At 36.2% G+C, this 20,740-nt stretch overlaps 1 protein-coding gene across 4 annotated transcripts in view; it reads right to left on the reverse strand.

Moving 5' to 3' along the window:
* CTNNA2 (catenin alpha 2) overlaps positions 1–20,740 on the reverse strand; it is a 478,287-nt gene that overhangs the window by 48,648 nt on the left and 408,899 nt on the right. For all 4 annotated transcript variants that reach the window (XM_040555118.1, XM_040555119.1, XM_040555120.1 and 1 more), the window contains exons 10-13: positions 17,715–17,807; positions 17,278–17,434; positions 13,725–13,925; positions 2,009–2,160 (exon numbers count right to left, since the gene is read on the reverse strand). In XM_040555118.1, the coding sequence (XP_040411052.1) occupies positions 2,009–2,160; positions 13,725–13,925; positions 17,278–17,434; positions 17,715–17,807 (603 nt within the window). The remainder of the gene's footprint in view (positions 1–2,008; positions 2,161–13,724; positions 13,926–17,277; positions 17,435–17,714; positions 17,808–20,740) is intronic.

Genomic DNA, 20,740 nt, shown 5'->3' on the forward strand with positions numbered 1-20,740 from the left:
TTATGTTCGTTTTTTAAATAATTCTTCAATAAGTTCTACAGCCTGAATTAAAGGGATATGTGAGAATTAAGAAATTATTAGATAAAAATATTATAAAGATTGTCTTTTGTAGCTTAGTGTCTACCCTTTCATTGTATATTCCATTTCAACATTAGATATCTGGATGGGAATGCTAAGAAGTGTCTCAAACTGAAAATAATATTGGTTGTTATAGACGATAAGGTTCTGACTCAGCAAACTCTGGTTTATGTAAATTTATCAATGTGAATTTTCCCAGTTAACTCATAAGGATAATGAATCCATTTATGTGCTTTAGTTCTCTGCCTGAGTAAGGAGCACTACATTTAGCTCCATAAATAAGTTAATTGTCTGAATGCAAAAAATACATTTTCCTAATCTGGATAAGCAGAATTCATTAGCTCATATCATACATGGAGTGGAAAGTGGTAGTGATACAACTGCGACAGTAACCTGGGTGTTTCTAAGGAGACTGTGAAGCCTGAATGCTGATCAGCTTTCCAAGCTAGTGCTTAACATAACAATAAGATGGCACTGAAAGAAGTGAATTTAAAATGGTGATTTCTGCTTAGCCAAAAATCTCACTCAGTACGGAAAACCTCATAGCAACCTCAGTGGGACAGATCTGATGTCCCACTTTTGCCCAGGAAGGTGGTCCTGGAAGCCAGAACTCTGGGCAGCGGACAGTAGAAAATGGGTCTGCAGAAGAACCCAGCTCATGACTGCATCTTATGAAGCAGTTTAAATGTCTGATTGGATTAAAAGACTGATGTGTACTTAGAAGTGGCTCTTGTCCTAAGGAAAGTTTAGAAACAACCGTTACAGACTAAGGAACTGGATAGTTGAAGGAAAAACAGAGATCTTTTACTATGCAGATATTCTATTTCCATCCTGATCTGGAAAATACCCCAAATGTCTCACAACAGGGTATGTTTGCCCCCATCATCAACCACGCCTATAATTCAAGCTACCTCAGATTAGCACTGGGTATGGGAATGGGATTTGTTTTGCAGTTATAAAATTAAATCTGTCAAAAGCTTTTTGTGTAAATGTTAATATATAGTGACAGGTGACTAAAATGAAGCTATATTTTGGAGTGCTGTAATTGCCTGAAGTCTTTCGTCGGTACCATACTACACTCACAACCTGAAGTGTATGCTGTTTGCTTAAGGGGATGAGTTGTTGCTTTAGCACTGTCAGTTGCTTCATAAGAGGCAGTTTTCTCTGTGATTTTCACAATAACTTCATTTGTACGTTTGCTTTCATCAGGACAGATTCAAGGAAATTTAGGTTTCATATAAAAATCTCAATCGGGATGTCCGAACCATCCAAACCATATATATCTAGTATCTATCTATCTATCTATTTTTTATTTTATTTTATTTTTTTGAAATCTGATTATGGACTACATTGAAAAGCAAGACACACACATCTACTGTCACAATTATTATGCTGTTTTGCTTTTTTTTTTTTTTAAGATGCTTAAGCAAATTGAATCAACTGGTTAGTCAACACTGAAATGACACATTCTTTAGTTCAGTAAACATTCAAAACCATCCTTGCAGATGCTCACTGGAGCAGCAAGATAATTTATTTACTCATTTAGATTTTAACCAGACTTACCTCATATCCTAGGCAGCACACATACATTAAGAAAACAAAAACATTCTACACAAACTTTGAAAATCTTGGCAAAATAATGGTATTACTACGGAAAGAGTTCTACAGTTTGCATCTACAGGCAGCTGTGATAAAATCATCTCTCAGGTGAGTAACAAAATAATTTTTGTTTGTCCCCTAAAATACCCTAATCTCTTTGCTTAAAAATACTTTTCCAATGAACATACTTTTATTTTATGCTTGTTTAAGTATCAAGCTTTTCTGGCTTATTATGAAACAGGGTTGAGTCCAAGCAGCTTTTATATTCCTCCCATCCAGTGTGATACTTTCCTTTAAGTTCCAACTTTTATTTCCCGGGTGCCTTACATACCCTTATCATCAGAACAGCTTTCCTGATGTCACGAACTCCATCATAAACCAAGCGGGAGGCATCTATGAACTCATTCTCTTCAAATGGCTGTGGGACATTCGCACTCAACGCTTCGATGGCAACCTCAACTTGTTCAGCAAAACGTGGCATAACTAGATTAAACAAAATGAAAGGCAGCAAGATTAGACGCCTCCTTCTGTGAACATTCTCCCCCTGCCCTTGGGCATAAATACTTTCCAGTAGGCATGGTACATCTTGTTGTCACACCTTCAAGACATAGGAAGGCTCACAGAGTGGGTTTGTACTGACTCTATATGTACAGAGCTCTGGCACATTTTCTGATAGCAAGAAAACAGCCGTCTTCACATACTTGCCTCCAAGTGCATGATGAAGAATGTAAAACTTCCTTTTAAAAGACAGCAAGTTATCTGAGCTATGAGGAGAATATTTTTAAAACCTTTAAATTCTTTTAAACCTTTAAACTTAGAATGAACACAGTACAGTATTTATACCAAATGATCAAAGCAAAATGTAGCCAATATACCTACCAATTTAGGCCAGCTAACTGTATTCTAGCTCACATTGTATAATAAAAATCACATAAGGGACAAAACACTTTTAGCATGAAAAAGCTAGCAAATTACTTTTCTGAAGGTCTGTAAAATGACATTTGGTTTCTTCATTATTGTCTTGTATGTATTGCAAAAAATAGCCACAGATTTAAGGTAATGGTATTATATGGTTTGGTGCTTTATGAATATGTATCTTAAAGCAATTATTTATCTTATATAAATACTTTAAATGCTTTCCTTGAAGTAACTATAATACCAGAGGCTTTTCCTCAAATTTTATATAGGATTCTTCTGTACATATAATCACTGGCATTATGCAGAAAGAGAAACATTTCCCATATCAGTCCTCTAACAGCTTAAACACAAATCCTACCACAGAAACATAAACATCAAGTCTCACTAATTATAATGCACTTACGTTATACTTAGGCATTCCAATGGTTTTACATTAATATTTCAGGGCTGGAGTCAGGACCTGGATCCAGAATCCTTTAAGGTTAATTTTTACAAATGTCAAAGAATGTGGGTCAAGCTTAAGGTTTATAGATAGCTATCTTTTCCTCATATTCATGTAATTTTTTGTTATTTGCCTTCTCTGAGCATATAGGTGTCCAATTCATGTATCAATTGGTTTATTTTTTGGCACTATAATTGAAAGAATGGGAAAAGATTTCTAATTCAAACAGTCAACTTTGTTGTTGTTGTTATATTGTTTTTCTTTACCATCTTTTCCTTATGCCCTATTTTAATAAACTTTTTGGTAGCTTGATGCTGAATAATGATACAAAGTGGGAATTCCTAGTGTTATTTTTATCAGCAGCAGTGACAATCTTTCCTAGGAAGTAAATTTTCATTGTGTCAGGAAACCACATTTTCTTCTTGAATGAATGCCCTTAAATTTATTTTACTCATAATGAAAACAGCGTGTTTTATGCATCTCACTTAACATCTGTTTTAAAGTAAAAACAGAAAAAACAAAAACAAACAAACGAAAAAACCACACACTATGATTCAAGACTGGTTTACATTTCGAAGAACTGGCAGCCACTGCAAGCTCAACCTTTCTGTTTCTGGCATTTCAGTATCTCACTAAATGTTGTTTCTTAAAGAGGAGCCTTTTAAACAGATTAATCTATTCAAATCTTGTTTATGCCATCTTTATGTATGTTTGTTCATGTACACAGATGAAAGAACTGAATTGCATCTTTCATGCAAATAATGTTCAGTAAGTGGAGTAAGTGTTTGGGATATACTGGGGAAATAGGGAAAAGTGATAGTGACAATAGACTTCAAAAATTAAGCATCAACAAAACATTGCTAAGCCGAGGGGAAATATTTTAAGTAGAAAGGGAATCAGAAAATTCAAAGTTCTGAATGGAGTATTAAGAAGTGCATATTTAAAATTATCTTAATTTATGGAACATTCCAAAGTGTAGTAAGAGACTGATGTGATTGTATAAAGAAGTCCAATCTGAAAATCAAAAAGCAATCATTAAAAATATAATGAAAACTAGTAAACATTAAGAACAAAAGAAATTATTTAGGGTCACAGGGATAAAACAAGCAAACATAGAGATACAAAAATGGTAGCAAAAGAAAAGGCATAGAGCTGTAATATTTAGGGTCCTTAAATTTCTGTCTAGAATTTCCTAAAAAGCAGATGTGATCAGGTATTTAACCCAACTATTAACTAACTGTTGCAAGTGCAACAGACCTGAACTAGGAAAGGGTAGTTTATCTACATAAACATTTATATTTATTAAAGTACCTTAAAGTAAACAGAACATAGTCAAATTTACCCTGCAGTTCTTCAGAAAATAATCAAAGCAATTTCTGAATCATCTTTGAGAACTCAAGAATAACAATAACAGTGAATGTTCTGGGGATTAAGAAAAAGAAACATCTATTTTTAGAAAGGTAAAGAAGGAAGGAAGAATTATAGGATATTCAGCCTAATTTCAGTACTCAGAAAGAAATGAAACATGTTGTAAAGCAGTAATGTTTAATTATCTTGTAATTAAGGAGCAGATGTTGGACAGGCAACAGATTTGTCAGAAATAGGTTGCATCAAAACATTACAACATATTTTTTTTGACAGGGCAGCTAAATAGAGGGTAGGGAGAAGCACTAGATACGATACAGCTTGACGTTGGTAAAATTTTTGACATGCTCACACAAGACACTCTTAGAAACAAAACAAGCAAAATATAAATTAAATTACTACATGGTGGACATGGAACTCATGAGAAAAAGAATCTCAAAGAACAATTACCTGTGATATGCTGTCAAACCAGGAAGATATGTCAAGTGCATTCTTGCAATATGTCTAACAGTGTGATGTGATTGTAAAAGAAAATGGCAAATGTCAATCTGTAATTATTACAATATATAAAGAAGAGGCTTTAGAAGAGATATTGTGAAGTCATGATCTATGTCAGTATGGCTCCAGTTGGAGTACTAAGTCCATTTTTTCTTAGAACCCATCTTTGAGATTTTTCTACAGTTTGTACAAGAAAGGTGAGAAGATGTTTTTAACAAAATCATTTTTTGTTGCATCCAGACTTATATTTCTATGTTTATGTAACATAATTTATTCCAAATAATACAGAATGCTCCTATACTCTTTATCTGAAAGCTATTTCTGAATCACAGAATCACAGAATGGTTGAGGTTGGAAGGGACCTCCAGAGATCATCTAGTCCAACCCCCCTGCTCAAGCATAGTCACCTAGAGCATGTTACACAGGATTGCATCCAGGCAGGCTCTGAATATCTCCAAAGAAGGAGACTCCACAACTTCTCTGAGCAGCCTGTTCCAGCGCTCTGTCACCCAAACCGTAAAGATGTTCTTCCTCATGTAGCAATGAAACTTCCTGTTGTTCAGTTTATACTCCAATCCCTTCACTATCTTTATGGCTCTACACTAGACCCTCTCAAGTTCTACAACCCTCTTGTACTGGGAAGTCCAGAACTGCACACAATACTCCAGGTGTGGCCTCACTAGTGCAGAGCAGAGGGGAGGATCACCTCCCTCGACCTGCCGTCCACACTCCTCCTGATGCCAGCTAGGATCCCATTAGCCTTCTTGGCCACAAGGGCACATTGTTGGCTCACGGTTAACTTGTCCACCAAAACCCCCAGGGCCCCCTCCGCAGAGCTGCTCTCCAGCAGGTCAGCCCCCAACCTGTACTGGTGCCTGGGGTTGTTCCTCCTCAGGTGAAGGACCCTGCACCTGCCCTTGTTGAACCTCATGAGGTTCCTCACTGCCCAACTCTCCAGCCTATCCAGGTCCCTCTGAATGGCCACACAGGCCTCTAGTGTGTCAACTTCCACAAACTCCTGAAGAAAATAAAAGATAAGATAAAGATGATTATTTTTTGTTCACCATTGTAATTGATGTCTGTGCTTGCTACATATATTGTAATTTATATGACTTTTTATTTGGGCTACAATTGTTTTCCTTTTATTTTTTTTTCTTTTACTTGACCTATGAATATGAAAGCACACGTGGAAAAAGCATGACAAGACACATTCTCTATCTGTTGTGCTAGACTGGTCAAAAGCAGACCCTCTGTGCCTTAGGCACAGAAATCTTCAAGGAAAATGCGGAAGTGAAACATTTTAAGTGATTATTTACTTGCTAAATCAGAACTCCTCCCAGTATCATGGAAATAGGCACTCAAATATTTAATAGGCAGCTATAGTGTCTTTGTTCAGCACCACATCCAGCAAAATATGCTATAGGAAGAAACACTCCTTACCAGAAATAAACATTTAATTTCTGAAAGACATTTTAAACTCATATATTACTTTACTAGTGCAATGCTATTGGACTTATTACAACACTTTTCTTGAAATGGATACACAAGAGGAATGAATAGGGACAGGTCAAAGCAGAACCCAATTGTCAAAGGATAATAGGATCTTCCATTTTTTTCCACATTCTCTCTATATAGGATTTTATCCCCTCCTAGCTAACTGTCAAAGTCCTTCAGCTCAGTCAGTGAAGCCTTACACCTATAAGGTCCTGGGCTGAAGCTCTACAGATCATTTTTCTTACTATGCCACTGAAATATGCAGAAATGACTCCATTGATTATTTCACGAAGCAGCAATAGTAGATTCATAAACATCAGGTCCTGGGAGAGGAGATGGAGAATTACCATTTGTTCATTTTGGTGACTACATACTCATTCTTGATCACATGTATTATTACTATGGTGACTGCTGACTGCATGTGAAAGATTCTTTCACCAATTTTGACCTTGCAGATCTGGCTACAGTTTACTCCTTAATTTATATTATTACCTGTGAACATTATCTGCCTTTTAAAAATGGAAATAGCTATTAAACTACATTATGAACCATTTCCTTGCCAATCATATTTTTACATCAGTGCTTACTTCTGATTAGATAAGCATGAAAAAACATCTTAAACTAATAAGATGCTATTTCTTAAAGTTTCTCTAAATTGTCATTTGATGCAGTAAAGTTTTTGGAAATTGAGTTAAGATCTGTGTTATTCTCCAGCAAAGGTTATTGGTCCACATTTGAGGAGACCCATGACGGCGATGTATGGGGAATACCTAAGTCAGTTGTACCCACAAAATCTCCAGTCTTTTTTATCTGTCATTTACTGGACAAAGAGGGATATTGTTAGGCTGACAGTAGAGGAGCTACAAGCAGAATTCAGACAGACACCAAATCTGGAGTTGACACTTGTAAATGCATCAGACAGGTGATGGTTCATTTATTACATTGAGAGACATTGGCTATCAATTTTAAATTCAGAAGTAAATCAATACTTTGGGGGAAAAATTAAATACTAGTTTCTTAGTTTGAGCTGTGGTCTTGACAACAGTTATACATACACTAAGACTGAAAAATGTGATCCATTAACATCTCTTGGTCTAACTACATGAATTAAATCAGGCACCTGCATAAATGTTGACAGAATCAGGTCCCAAGTTAATAGCAACATTTCTAATTTACTGACGGCCTTATCATTCTAACAAATAAAAATTTTAAAGCTTTCCTGTATGTGTGTTTTCAATGGCACCGAATGTAAGATCATTGCCAACAAAATCTAGGTTGAACTGCTGCTGGGTTGCTAGGCTGAACACTGTTCCCTGGGGAACACTACCAGTGATCAGTCGCCAGGTGGATTTCACTCTGTTCACCACCACTCTCTGGGCCCAGCCATCCAGCCAGTTTTCAACCCAGCAAAGCGTGTACCTGTCCAAGCCATGGGCTGCCAGCTTTTCCAGGAGAATACTGTGGGAGACCATTTCAAAGGCCATGCTGAAGTCTAGGTAGACTACATCAACAGCCTTTCCCTCATCCGCCAGGCAGGTTACTTGGTCATAGGAGATAAGGTTGGTTAATTAATTTCATTAATTTTGTCATCCTTATCTTGAACTTCTTCCACTTCTGGAAGATTTTTAAGTTGTGGAGATCAAAGCTGAAACAACTATTTGGGGCATTAAGTGAATATCCTCCTTAACATACAGGCTAATGTCTTAAACACTGATTTGAGTGATATTGTGCACAGAAAAGGTATCTGTGCCCAGCTGTCCATACTGATGAAACATTTTTTTCTGAGAGGATGAATTAGCTCAGAGCCTTCCTGTCAGTGCAGATAATGTAGTTTAAATTGTTCCTTTTACCTAGAGAAATTACATAAAATTATATTTTATTGTCATCTTTCTGATACAGAAACTCCCCTACTCTCACCTGATGAACCAGCTTTTTCCTTTTTGCAAATTTTGCTTCTGTCTATTCACCTGTTAAACAATATATTATACAAAATCAACCACAGTGCTGACCCCTGATGCATTACAGGATTTATTTTTTTGCCTGCTGAGAAACAGTCATTTATGCTTTGCTTCTGCCTTGTAAACCAGTTCTTAATCCACCAAAGACCTTAACATACACTCCATGGTTACCCATTTTCCAAACAGCTGTGTATGAACAACTTTATGAAAAGCCTTTAAAAATTCAAATCAGTTACATTATATTCTCCTTTAGTATTATACTCCATTTTTAAACTCTAAAAGTGCAGAGAAAAAGAAACAATATTGAAAGTTTTAGACACCGTAGTGATTTAATCATCTCTTATGTGTCTCATTTAATTGTTTTATAATATATCCTGCATGATTTCTCACTGTATTTCTCCACATATTGAAGATGGACTCTGGTTAAAAATTCTTTGAATCAAACCAAGCACTTCCTTGAAATATGAATGTAATGTTGGGTATTCACTGGTCCTTTTGTAAAATACATTATCTTTAAATAATGCATTAAATGTTTTTTGTTGGTGATACCTTGATCTCTGGATTTCAGTTCAGCAAAATTTTAAAGAAAATGCTGCAGTGCTTTGCAGAATAAAAGCCATAATTTCATAAGAGTCCTTGGATAAATGATCTCATGTTGTCAGGATGATGGCATCCGTAAGTTGTACTATAACCACCTGAAACTCACATAAAACATGAATTTAACATCATTCATTTTTAAAATAGTCTCCATTTTAGAATTTTTAGCTCTCTCTCAGAGTCAATCGGCTTTTTTTTTTTTTTTTGGATTAGAGCTATGCTTAAATTCATCTTCTTGCTTCTACATTTTGTTTGATTTCATATCACTGCTGAAAAATCCACCTTTACCACGTTTTAGTATTAGCTTTGATAACATCATTGAGCTGCTTTTGCCTAGTGATAAATATCTTTAAAGTTTGTCCTACTCACACTGATAAAACTCTCACAAGCTTATTGCTGAATTGCCAGGAGAGCTGATTTTAAACTTCAGTCCATTCTGATAAAGACAAAATAAAGAATTTGAGTTAAAATAGAAGTTGGAGAGTGACCTACTTAAAAAAGACCTGACAGTTAGCAGGTTACTAGGATATTTCTAAAACATGCTAAAAGATGAAAATCACATTTCTGGCCTGAATCAGATGGTAGATGATTTCAAAATTTCCACTGTCATTCACAGGAGCTTTTAACCCAAATACTAAATACTGCATAACCCAAATACTGCATCTTCCCACGTGCTTTCCAGACATCCCAATGAAAACTGAAAAGAAAAAAAAAAAAAAAAGGTATTGGAAAGTTTTCCACAGCCCTTTCCAGACAGTTCTGGCTCCACTTGTTTGGAAACTCATGCTTCTTCCCTTCAGTTGTTACATCCTGTCAAGCAATTGCTAAGTAGACCTTGATCTCCTCTGTATTAAAGGCAATGGAATACTTTTGCTAGGCTTTGGTCACTGCTGGGACAGGGTGCTCAGCAGTATGAAAGATCTTAATATTTAAACAGAAATCATGTTTTGTCTTCTTTTACTCCCTTGTGCTGCTTTTTGCCTCTTTCCTTTCTTTCACCTTCCCTTTCTCCTTCCTTTTCCTTTCCACCCTTCTCTCCTTCATACTTTCTTCGACCATATGTAGCAGAACTATATTTTATGTATTTTCCTGAATTCTTTAACTTCACATTTATCTACAAATGCTAAATAAATGCTGATGGTAAATAGCAAGGAAAAATTCAACAGGAGCCATCAGCACATCCCTGCCTGCCAATCCTTGGGCTGTGTCTGGCCCTGGTTTCCCTCACTGGGAAAATCCTGACCTCCAGCTGTAGGCTGACATCACAGCCTGGCCCCAGCCCATCCCCGTCCCCACAGTGATGCCCAGAGCTGGAGCTGCTCGAGGAAACCACTGGCCCTTGCTCTTTAGGAAACCAAGCTAAAGATATTAGGAAAACTTCACTGTGCCCCAAACAAAACAAAAACAAACAAACAAAAATGAAACCCTGAAGCTTTGGTTTACTCCTGCAGACAATTAACATCCACTGAAATCTGTGTTTTGTCTTTGTTCCAAGCAAGCCCTGTTGACTCAATGGTTTTACAGTTTTCATCTTGGACTTATAAGAATGTCAGCAAATGAGAGTCAAGCTTTTATTTTGTTTTTAAAGGAAAATGAAAGTACCCAATTTAAAAAAGACATTAACCAATACCTCACTATGTAATACTACTCTCAGAGACAATAATCTAGCCTCTAACAAGTAGCTGGCTATAAAGTCAGTGGGTTAGTCAAGCACAGCCAAGAAAGCACTGAAACACTGGAAAAAACAGCAGTATATTTTAAAGGAGGTGTAGGTTGTAAATTAAAACAACAGACAAATAAAACTTCAAGGTGAAACCAGTTATTAAACGAAGATTTGCATGGTTGCGTTTTCTCAAAACCTATTAACATCACTTACATAAAGATGAACTTTCTTCCCCAAAAAAACATTAGCAACATGTTTCTCTTTCAAAAAAAGTGTGTCTGTATTTCTTTACTATCTGTGGATCAAACCCACTACTCACTTAACTATGAAACCCCTTGAAAGGGAGGTTTACAAGTTAAGAGAAGTGTTTCTTTCCTGAACTGATAGTTAAAAGTAAATAATAATTATAAAAGAAATATGTTCTTCTTATTTACCTTCCATTGTCATTCAACTAAATTTTCTCCAGCTTTCCAAAGCACTTCATTTAAAAATAAATAAATGTTCAATTAAAAATAAAGAGGGAAAAAAAAGGATAAGATGTTTATAATTGGGTTTCTTACTGAGATTTTGGTAGGTGGAGCATGACTAAATAAATCATTCATCATTTGTGACTGTTTGATAAAATCTGCACTGGATCTCAAGCTAATGACTAGAATAAATATATAAGTATACATTCATAGATACTCATATACATAGCTGTACAGATGCATGTGTAGACTGAAACCAGTTTGGGGGGAGAGGACAGGAATATAAATGGGAGAGACAGAGAATGGCATAGGATGGTCTAAATACCATTTTCAGCACTTTATCCTAGGGTCACAAAATGAGTTAATAAAGTTTACCTTTTTTAATTATCAATCACAGAGAAACAATAATTAGTCCCTTTGTAAAAGGTCTAAAAAGCTTCAGATAGAAATAGTAGTGTATCGTGTAGTGTAGCTTGGCTTTTTCTCTTTTTGGTTTATTACTCACAAGTTTACTTACATTTTACTAAGTACAAAATAAGTAATAACTTTGACTTTGAGGAACAGTTACTTAGTTTTACACATTGAGTCCAGCATTAACAAATGGATGTTGTCAAGATGCACTTAGTTCAGAGCTTCTAAAACTTAGTTATAAATCAAATTATATCAAACAACGTTAAATACAGAATGTAAGCATTCCCTGTGCCTATTGTTGGTTTACTTACTTATGTTGTAACTGACAGCTACTCCTTTGAAAAAATAATAGTAAAAGTTTTTCCATAACATTAGGTCAGAAATATTAGCTGAATAAAAGTCTGAAAAGATGTATTTTTTTGACTTTATAAATAAATGTTATTGTTAAAAGCGAGATTTTGAAGAATTCTTCCTATCAAAAGGAGAGGTTACCACAAAGTGCAACAAAATATTTTACTGTAACAAACCGAACAGACTACTTTCTTTCAGTTACCTCATAATACCAGTTCATAAACTTTCACAGCTAAGTTAAATTTCCAGTACTCATTTCATTGATCTCTCATTGATTACATAAAAAAATAGGGGGACTAATGACAACCGTTTTCTGATCCTCTTTCGCTTCTTCCACATGAAAAAACTCTGAGACTCTTAAATAGCATCATTAAACTTTGCGGAAGAAAAGAGGCAAGCTTTATTGCATTATCTTCTATCTGTACAGAAAAAAAATTGACCCTCTAAGTTCAGCCAGAAGTGATGTGAACATGATTGTTGCATAGGAAATAGCCATGTAAAGATAAATGGAGCATGTACCATAGGCTGGAGATTACAGTTCTGATTTCCAGACTCCTCCCAGAAATGTGTCTGTGCAGCTCACAGCAGAGTCTATGAAAGTTAATTTCTAGAAGTGTTGAATCGCTGGTGTGAACCTACAGTGTGTGTGTTCAAGGCAAAGCTTTCTGGTCACAGGCACAATTGTAGGAATCCATGTTTCAGATGTAAAGTACAGTAAATCACAAAGAGAAGCCAGAAAAAGAAAGAATACATGATTCTTGTTGCAATTTGCCTGTAGAAATAGGGCTTGGGATTAGTCCTTGAGCTAAAAGACAATTAGGTGGGGACAACAATAATACAACAACCAATATTAAATAATTCTTTTATCTCATTTTGCTGACTTCTGTTCTAAAAGCTAACCCAGAGGCAGGCGGTGCTACAATAGTTTTTGCTTTTTTATCTCACAGGGAGGTGTTTGTTTTGTCCGACATTACATTTGCCATGTCTTGAACTGGTGCATTCTCACTTGGTCCTTCTAAAACAATCTTGAGTATTTTAAAGCCTAGGGCAGCCAGACAGGGGAAGATCTGTTCAGCCATTTTCAGGTATCTACACTACTTGCATCTTTATAATAGTTGGTCCCTTGTACCATGAGTGGAGATCTAGTCCATAAAGTCAATGAAATCCAAAGTATGATTCATCTAAACAAATGTAGTCCTTTGCTTTCAGATGGGAGCTCTTGATAGTACTGCCTGCACTGAACAATTCAGCTGCACATAGCAACAGATAATATTGAGTATAAAGGAGTCTAAAATGACCAGCATAGATGTAATCAAACTAGATGTAATCACTTAGATGAATCCAATCTCTGGTTTGTGAAGGCAAAAAGAGGTTACAAACAATCTTTTTTTTCCCCCAATCTATCTATCCATGTAATCTAGCAGACTTTTATTTTTTTTTTCAATCAGATAATATATTTTCACTTGCTCAAATGTATTTTCAATGAAAAATTGTTTTGTTTAGAAACACTTCAGTCACCAGCAAGTACATTCACCTGCGCAGACCACAGAGTAATGTTTGTAATGATTTTCTAGACACACAAAACATAATCAGCAGACTCAGTTATTGAAGAAAAGGCTGTGTATTATCTACTGAAATACACTGCAACTTTGATAAAGTAGACTATCTTTGATGGGTCACTGAATCTCTTCTCTTATACAGCTCTTGTCAATACGACTGCCGCAGTAGCACGGAGTAGAGAATAACAAAAGCACTCATTGTCATTAATTTGTTTGTTTAGATCTCATTTTCAAGCACAGATTCCCCTCTGAGTTACAGATTTCAGAAAATTAACTGAAGGTTTTAAGTGACTTAATATTGAACAATATTTCAAATATACTTACCAGTTTCAGAAAGCAGTTTGGTAGCTTCCAGTACCTTCTCAGTATAAACTCCTGTTTCATAGTTTTCCATCTCTGCATTAATGATGTGAATAACTCTGGCTGCACGGCCCCGGATGGCCCCAGCAGTTCTGTCTAGGGTATCAACATCCCCCTCTTGCAGAGCAATCACACACTTATTCACATCCTCTAGAATATGATTTTCTGGAAAGTAGGAAAAAAGATAAAACAAATATAAGCCTCATTTCATTTCATTCTCTGCCATAGCAAAGCTTACTGATTTGGGTAAATGACAAACAGCAATACATTAAAAAATTGATATTTATCTTATGCAACATCTGTCTTTAAAAGGTAGTGGGCTATGTCCCTTTACCTATGCTGAGAGTACCAACCTATAATTATTTGAAAAGTTGTCATATTAATTTCAAACATCACATCTATGATAATGACAACGTAATAAAAATCAGTGCAAAAATGAACACGATCAGATATTATGCAGATACTCTAATAAACAGTTGTGCAATTTTCTGAAGATGAATTTACCCATTTCTATAAACATTTAATATGTATGCTTCGTTTGTGCCTAAATAAGTTAGAAAACAAAATGAACCGTTTTGAAAAGGCAACAGCAAATAGCCTTTTGCTCTTGCGATAGCCTCCCAGCAAATAGCAGCGAGTCTGTGCACGAGCAGTTCATCTCTGCTGATCCATGCCATCTGCACTGAGATTAAAGTGTGGATATCTCATGACACATAGTATAATCATATGTGACTGTGCATATTCTGAAATAACAGTTGACTACAGTGAGTCTGCTCAGATGATGGAATATCAAGTGGGCTTATGGAAATCTTGGGAGCTGCACTGGTTTTTCTTGGCTCAGAATCGGGCCATCTACTCTCACATGCTGCAGCATTGTAGTTTGTGTGATATTCTCACAGATAACATGAAAGGATGAAGCTGATTCTGACTAGCTCAGACATAGTTTCCCTCCAGCCAGTACAGTTAAAAATGATTTCAATAATAAAACCATGACTGAATTTCTTGTTTGAGCTAACTCACTCCGAGAAACTCAGCAACTCTAAACAGCACCATACTTTTCTGCCACAGCCACCAGGAAACTGAAAATTAAATGCTGTTCTTTTAAAATAAAATCAATCAGTTCATCAACTACTATTTTTTTTTTTTTAATTATCCTTTGCCACAAAAATAGAGTGACACACTAAGCTCCACTGTTAAAAATCCCAATTTTGGACCATTTGAGGGTTCCAGAAATGTTTTACCTAATGTTGAATTTTAAACTGTAACAACTCTGAATGAAAACTGGAAGTCTTCTGCGCTGCCAATCAGAGTAATTTGAAAGGCAAAACTCTCCATCAACATTTAAAAAAAAGAAATGTTTTCTTGAAATATTTCTTTGCTACTTCCTCCTAACCATTGCCATTTGCTTTACAGTGTCATGGCCAAATTTTGTCCCACAAGAAGCACTTTCTGAACATGAACAGGCACTGTGCTTGGAATACAAAGTAATTTATTAAAATTATGGTCATCCTTCCCATCCTTCTTTTGATAGCCACTGTATTAATAAAACATGCCATCAACTGTGACACTCAATATGAAGGGGAGGAAGTGTCATTTCATGAGATACATTTAATCAGACACCAGGCCGTTTTTGATGCTTCACTGGTTTAACAACTGAAAATAAAACTACCCTGCGTAATCTAAGGCTTCCAAGCTTGGAGCTAGCAGTGACAGGCTTTCTGGATGCATTAGATGTTTTCTTATTTTTAATACAAACATATGTCTGTGGACAGTATTAGAAAGAAATCTAAAAACAATAAATATACTCAATAAATATACTAATTTCCCAGCTGCCTTGGGAAGTTTGGATCTAAAGCCAGTTATTCCAAGTCAAGGCTACATCAACATATGTGTTATGAGAAAATATGACCTGAGAAAAACAAAAAATAAAAATGTCATCTATTTAAATAACTTCTGATTTTATGAATACAAGTGTTTGGAGTGAATAACAGTCCCCAAACAAATAATGAAATGGCTATTCAGAGCGGGAAATGGCTATTCATCTCTTCAGCGCGTGGACTGGGTCTGCAGTTTACATCTTGCTCTGCCCTTTCCTTGCAGAACTAGGTCTGCTGAAAAGTGTTTGTATCCTCAAATAAAAACCTACCATTCTGAAGTACCCTTTTATTCTGAGAGTTCATTTTCTTGTCATGGCTTACAGTAAACACTCTAGCAGTGGTCTTGAACAGTGGAGTGTAGTCATACTTAACCAAATCACTTCCTTGTTACTGATAATAGTGGGATACAACCAAACAAAATGAAGAGCAAAGTGAAAAAGAATCTTATTCTCTGAAAAAGTACATAAATATATATATATTTTTGTCCAAAGATATTTAACTTTTATTTGGAAATTAAGGAAATGTCAAGGAAAGCAACATAGAGTGCAACAAAATTAAAATATCTCCTGAATTTTGGCTCTTCTGTGAGGTTAGCTTGCTGCAAACTAACCTTGGCACTCCACAACCGTATTCACAAAAAATAAACTAAACTCTTTCAAACTGACATAGGAAAATTATTTTTCTGCAGCAGATACTTAGTCCAGGACATGCAGCACTTCTAACTATAGTATTCAGTGTACATGACTCTACCATAACTATACACTCTGCTACAAGTTGCAGCACTTTACAAGGAGGATGGAGAAAAGTTAGTGACTCAAAGAATCACAGAATCACTAAGGTTGTAAAAGACCTCCAAGATCAGAGTCAATGTCCCTCCCTTGTCCACCCTTTCTCTACATAAGGACTAAAATACTTTGTTTTTGTAAGAGTTTGTTTCACATTATAGTCCTTCCAAGAGAGCTTAGACAGCTGCACAGATTTGCTATTTCTACTGCTACTTTTCCACCTGGATGCATTGCTGCACCAATAGCAGTGGGACCCAGAAATGCTTTCTAACTCTCTGGAAATGTTCACAGTGGTCATGTCCTGACAGTGTGCCTAGATGAGCCTCATACACAGCATCTGCTTATTTCCTTTCTTCCTATCCACGTTCAGAGCCTGGTGATTTGGTATGGAAGTTCAGGGGGTCAGGATTGTGTGGTACTTCTGCCACACTGCTTAGACAACTTATCTGAGCAAGGCTACAAAATAAAGTAAGGAAAGTTCATCTTTCCTCCTCTTGAATACAACTGCATGAGGACTCTAACAGTTTTTACAAATACTGTCCCGCTTTTCACAAGTCAGTAATACATTTTCAAAAGGTGGCCAAAATTTTACTTTGTGCCGGAGCTGAAACTAAAATTCTCTGTAGAAATAGAGGCACATATAGGATGCTGTTTTCTGGGAGACAAAAAGCCAACCATTGCTACCAGGGACTAATTGGCATAGCTTGGTTGCTCCCATTGGGTGCAGAAGATCAGCATTCCAGTAAGGATGGAATAATACAATAATGATCCTTTAGTAATTATAGCTTTTCTCTCCTCTGACCCATTACTTTAATTTAGCAATGAATTTTTAGAAGATTCCCTTGATCCCAGTACCTGAAACAGAGAGAAAATCATCCACTGAAGTGATGTCATCAACGGCTTCGGTGAGAACTCGCACTTGTTTCTCCCACTGATCTTTAAAGACGTCCATGTTGTCCTGTGCTACTTTGCTCTGGGGTCTGGCGGCCAATGTGAGTGCAGCATTTATTACCTGTTATTCAAAATCAGGTGTTACAAAGGGTGGCAACAATTTTCACAAGGTAGAGAACAGACACTTAGATTAAAGACACTTAAAAATACAGCATTACACCCCATTCAACACCTATGTCTCAAGATATGAAATTTTTCCCAGTTTGTACAAAGCAGGCAACAGTTTAGTGACAAAGACAAAGCTGTAATCTTCAAGTGGGATGTTTTTCCTGTGTCCGCTACCTGATGCTTTTTAATGCTGAAAGAGTTTTTGAGTACTTTTTAGCACAAATCTTACTTACCTGTGGGCACAGACTATCAATCTGTGTTGCTGCCATACGCACTAACTTCACACCTTCTTCATTGTTTGAGATTGAACAGGCCAGATTTGCAACCTACAATGAAATAAGCAGAATGAGAATCAAGTGTGAGGCAAATGAGCCATTTTATACCTTTTTCTCTACTTATTGAGCCTTGGCTAGAATGAAAGAATTGTATACAAGAGGCACGATGCAGGATTTTCTGTACTGATGAAGAAAAACTGACATAGATTATTTCCTAACTAGCAAAACTGAGCTAGTCATCTTCTTCATTAGATTTTTCCCCAAATCTTCCCTTGCTGTCAAGTGCTTTGCTTCCTCTTCTAAAGCCTGAGAATAATCTTCTGAGAAGTCATATGGAGAATGTAGAGCAGCATCTAAACAATTATCTATAAGTTTTCCTTTTATTAACTGTGTCCATTACAAACAATGGTAAACAGACGTATCCATACACTCTTCAGTTTTGCAAAATTAAAAAATTTTGATGTCGTAACATATGGCATGCTTTGAGACACATAAACAAAACTCTGACATTTTTACTGATACTGTGAAATGACATTTATCTTGAGTATCCAATTATTTCAGATCCCTATGGTATTAAGAATGTCAAAATTACCTGAATTCTCAGGTGGACCTATTTGTTTGTATGTGACTGTCTACCCTAGAGTAAAATGTCCATCAGCGAGTATCATAACTTGGCCAGTTAAAATGTCTTTTGAAAGCCTCATTGTGTAAAGTATGCTTAAAGATCTCCTTTAAAAAATGTGGGAATCTACATGTGTTCTGGCACAGTTTTGGGAAGTCTGAACCTCATAAGACTGAAGGCTGTTTGGAGATGAAGGCAGGAGAGGCTTAGAGGGACACCTAAATGAGATCTAGCAATCAGCACATGCCTCCAGACACCACAGAGCTGACTCTTTGCAGCTTGGATACAAGCTGCAGAATATGTCCTCACAGCCCCTACAGTACTTCTTTCAAAAAAAACCCATCCCCTAAAGCTGTGTGCCAAGTCCACAAATCTGCCATGGGTTTTCAAAACATCAATTCATTTCACAGTGCACATAATTATGCTCATCAGTGAGGTTTAAATCACAAAGGTACATTCTGGGAGGGGGAATACATATTTTTCTTTTAATCATCTGGAAGTATGGCTCTTAATTCTCATCTACATTAAAACAAACTTATAAAATTTTAAATATGCTTCCTTGATATTATTCACTGTGCCTGAAGGCATAACTATCAGTTGGAAATGATTCATGAATTAGTTCAAATACCCCCATCTTTCCAATTTTCCTCCAGTCTCCCCTTGTGGTATTAATCTGTTCTCGTCTCCAGTGCACATCGCCACATTAGCCCTGGTCCATCTGTTCTTCATAGAACCTATTTCACTTCACAGTTATGTGGAATGTGGTTTGCATATATCACAGTGCCAAAGCTCAGGGAAGAAAAGAACCTAAGGCTTCAAAGAATCTTGCAGGCATTTCCTGGTCAAGTTTTTATCAAAATGTTGTGATTTTTATTTTCATCTCATGGTGAGACAAATGAGTTAGTCTGTTTGTTAACAGCCTTACAGCGCTCATGTCAAAAACATTCTCCAAAGCTGACATCTTCCAATTAATTTACCATTTTCTGTAGTCCCTTCTTTGCACACATCAAACAGACCACTTCAATCTTCATGAGAAACAAAAGCTAAGCAGGTTAATAATTAGAATGAAGTAACACGAGTAGAAATTACAGACCTTAAAAACTAGCAAATGGTATTAAGTTCAGCAAAAGCTATCTTCCTGTATTTAAAATAAGTGCTTTTTAGATTGCCCTTTCATTTTGTGATTATCATGATGAAAATCTGTCCTAAGGCTCCAGATGCACGATATGTCTTACTTTTTCTCAGATAGCAGTGAGATATGAGACTGAAAGAGGCTGGGTGTCATGAAATGGCAATCAAACTATTAAGCAGCTCTTTTTCTTTGAGGTCTCTTGAAGGAAAACTTTGCAGAACAAAGTCAGTGGAAAAAAATAAAACTTATTTCTTCTCTGTCTCTGATAATTATTCTTTCAACAGAATCTGGTAAGGTAACATTTGGATATTGTAAAGTGTTTTGGTTTTCCAAGGAAGGATACAGAGATAACATGAGAAAAGTTTTTCTCCCTTTCTGAAAAAAAGTAAAATAAAATAGAGTTCAAAATAGTATTTTGGTTGCTGTTATCAGTACAGAAGGAGTACAAATATAATCTATGGTGACATTAATTATGCACCAAAAGAGCATCACAGTTATCTACTTCAAAAAGAATATATTGATAGGTATCATGTATAATCCTAATCTAAATAGATTCTGTGGCTTATTTTAAGTCTTGTTCAAATATAGTCCTTTATCATCAACAGTCAGAAAGCAATACTACTTTCACAATTCAGCTGGGAGTATACCAGTCTGTACTATGGGAAGATCTGATTATGTCAAATAAGCATAGAGATAAGCAAATCCTACAAAGGTAGATGCAATCTAGATAAAATTGAATTTAGCACTGCAAATCAGAACTACTATGACTTTACCCAAAACTTATTTTTGAAACATGGCAAGAAATAGATATTACTTGCTAAAGCTAGCATTTTAGTGCCATCATTTAAGCCTAGAACCGTGAAGCTATACAAGTTTTAAGTGCTCACAATCACAAAATATTACATTATTTAATTATTTGTATTGCCTTTGTTATAATGTATATAATCAAGCTACCATCAATCAAGATTTTTGTCAAGGCAAGGCCCATATGCATGCTGAGTCCATAGAGACCATGAGGTAATTCAACAGCTTTAGTCTACTATAAATTCAACAGCTCCAGATATTGTTCCTGCCTATGACCCAAAACTTAGAATCACAGAATCGTAGGGGTTGGAAGGGACCTCAAGAGATCATCGGGTCCAACCCCCCTGCCAAAGCAGGTTCCTTAGAGCAGGCTGCCCAGGTAGGTGTCCAGATGGGCCTTGAATATCTCCAGAGAAGGAGACTCCA

The sequence above is a fragment of the Cygnus olor genome, chromosome 4 (assembly GCF_009769625.2).
Source record: "Cygnus olor isolate bCygOlo1 chromosome 4, bCygOlo1.pri.v2, whole genome shotgun sequence".
Lineage (NCBI taxonomy): Eukaryota > Metazoa > Chordata > Aves > Anseriformes > Anatidae > Cygnus > Cygnus olor.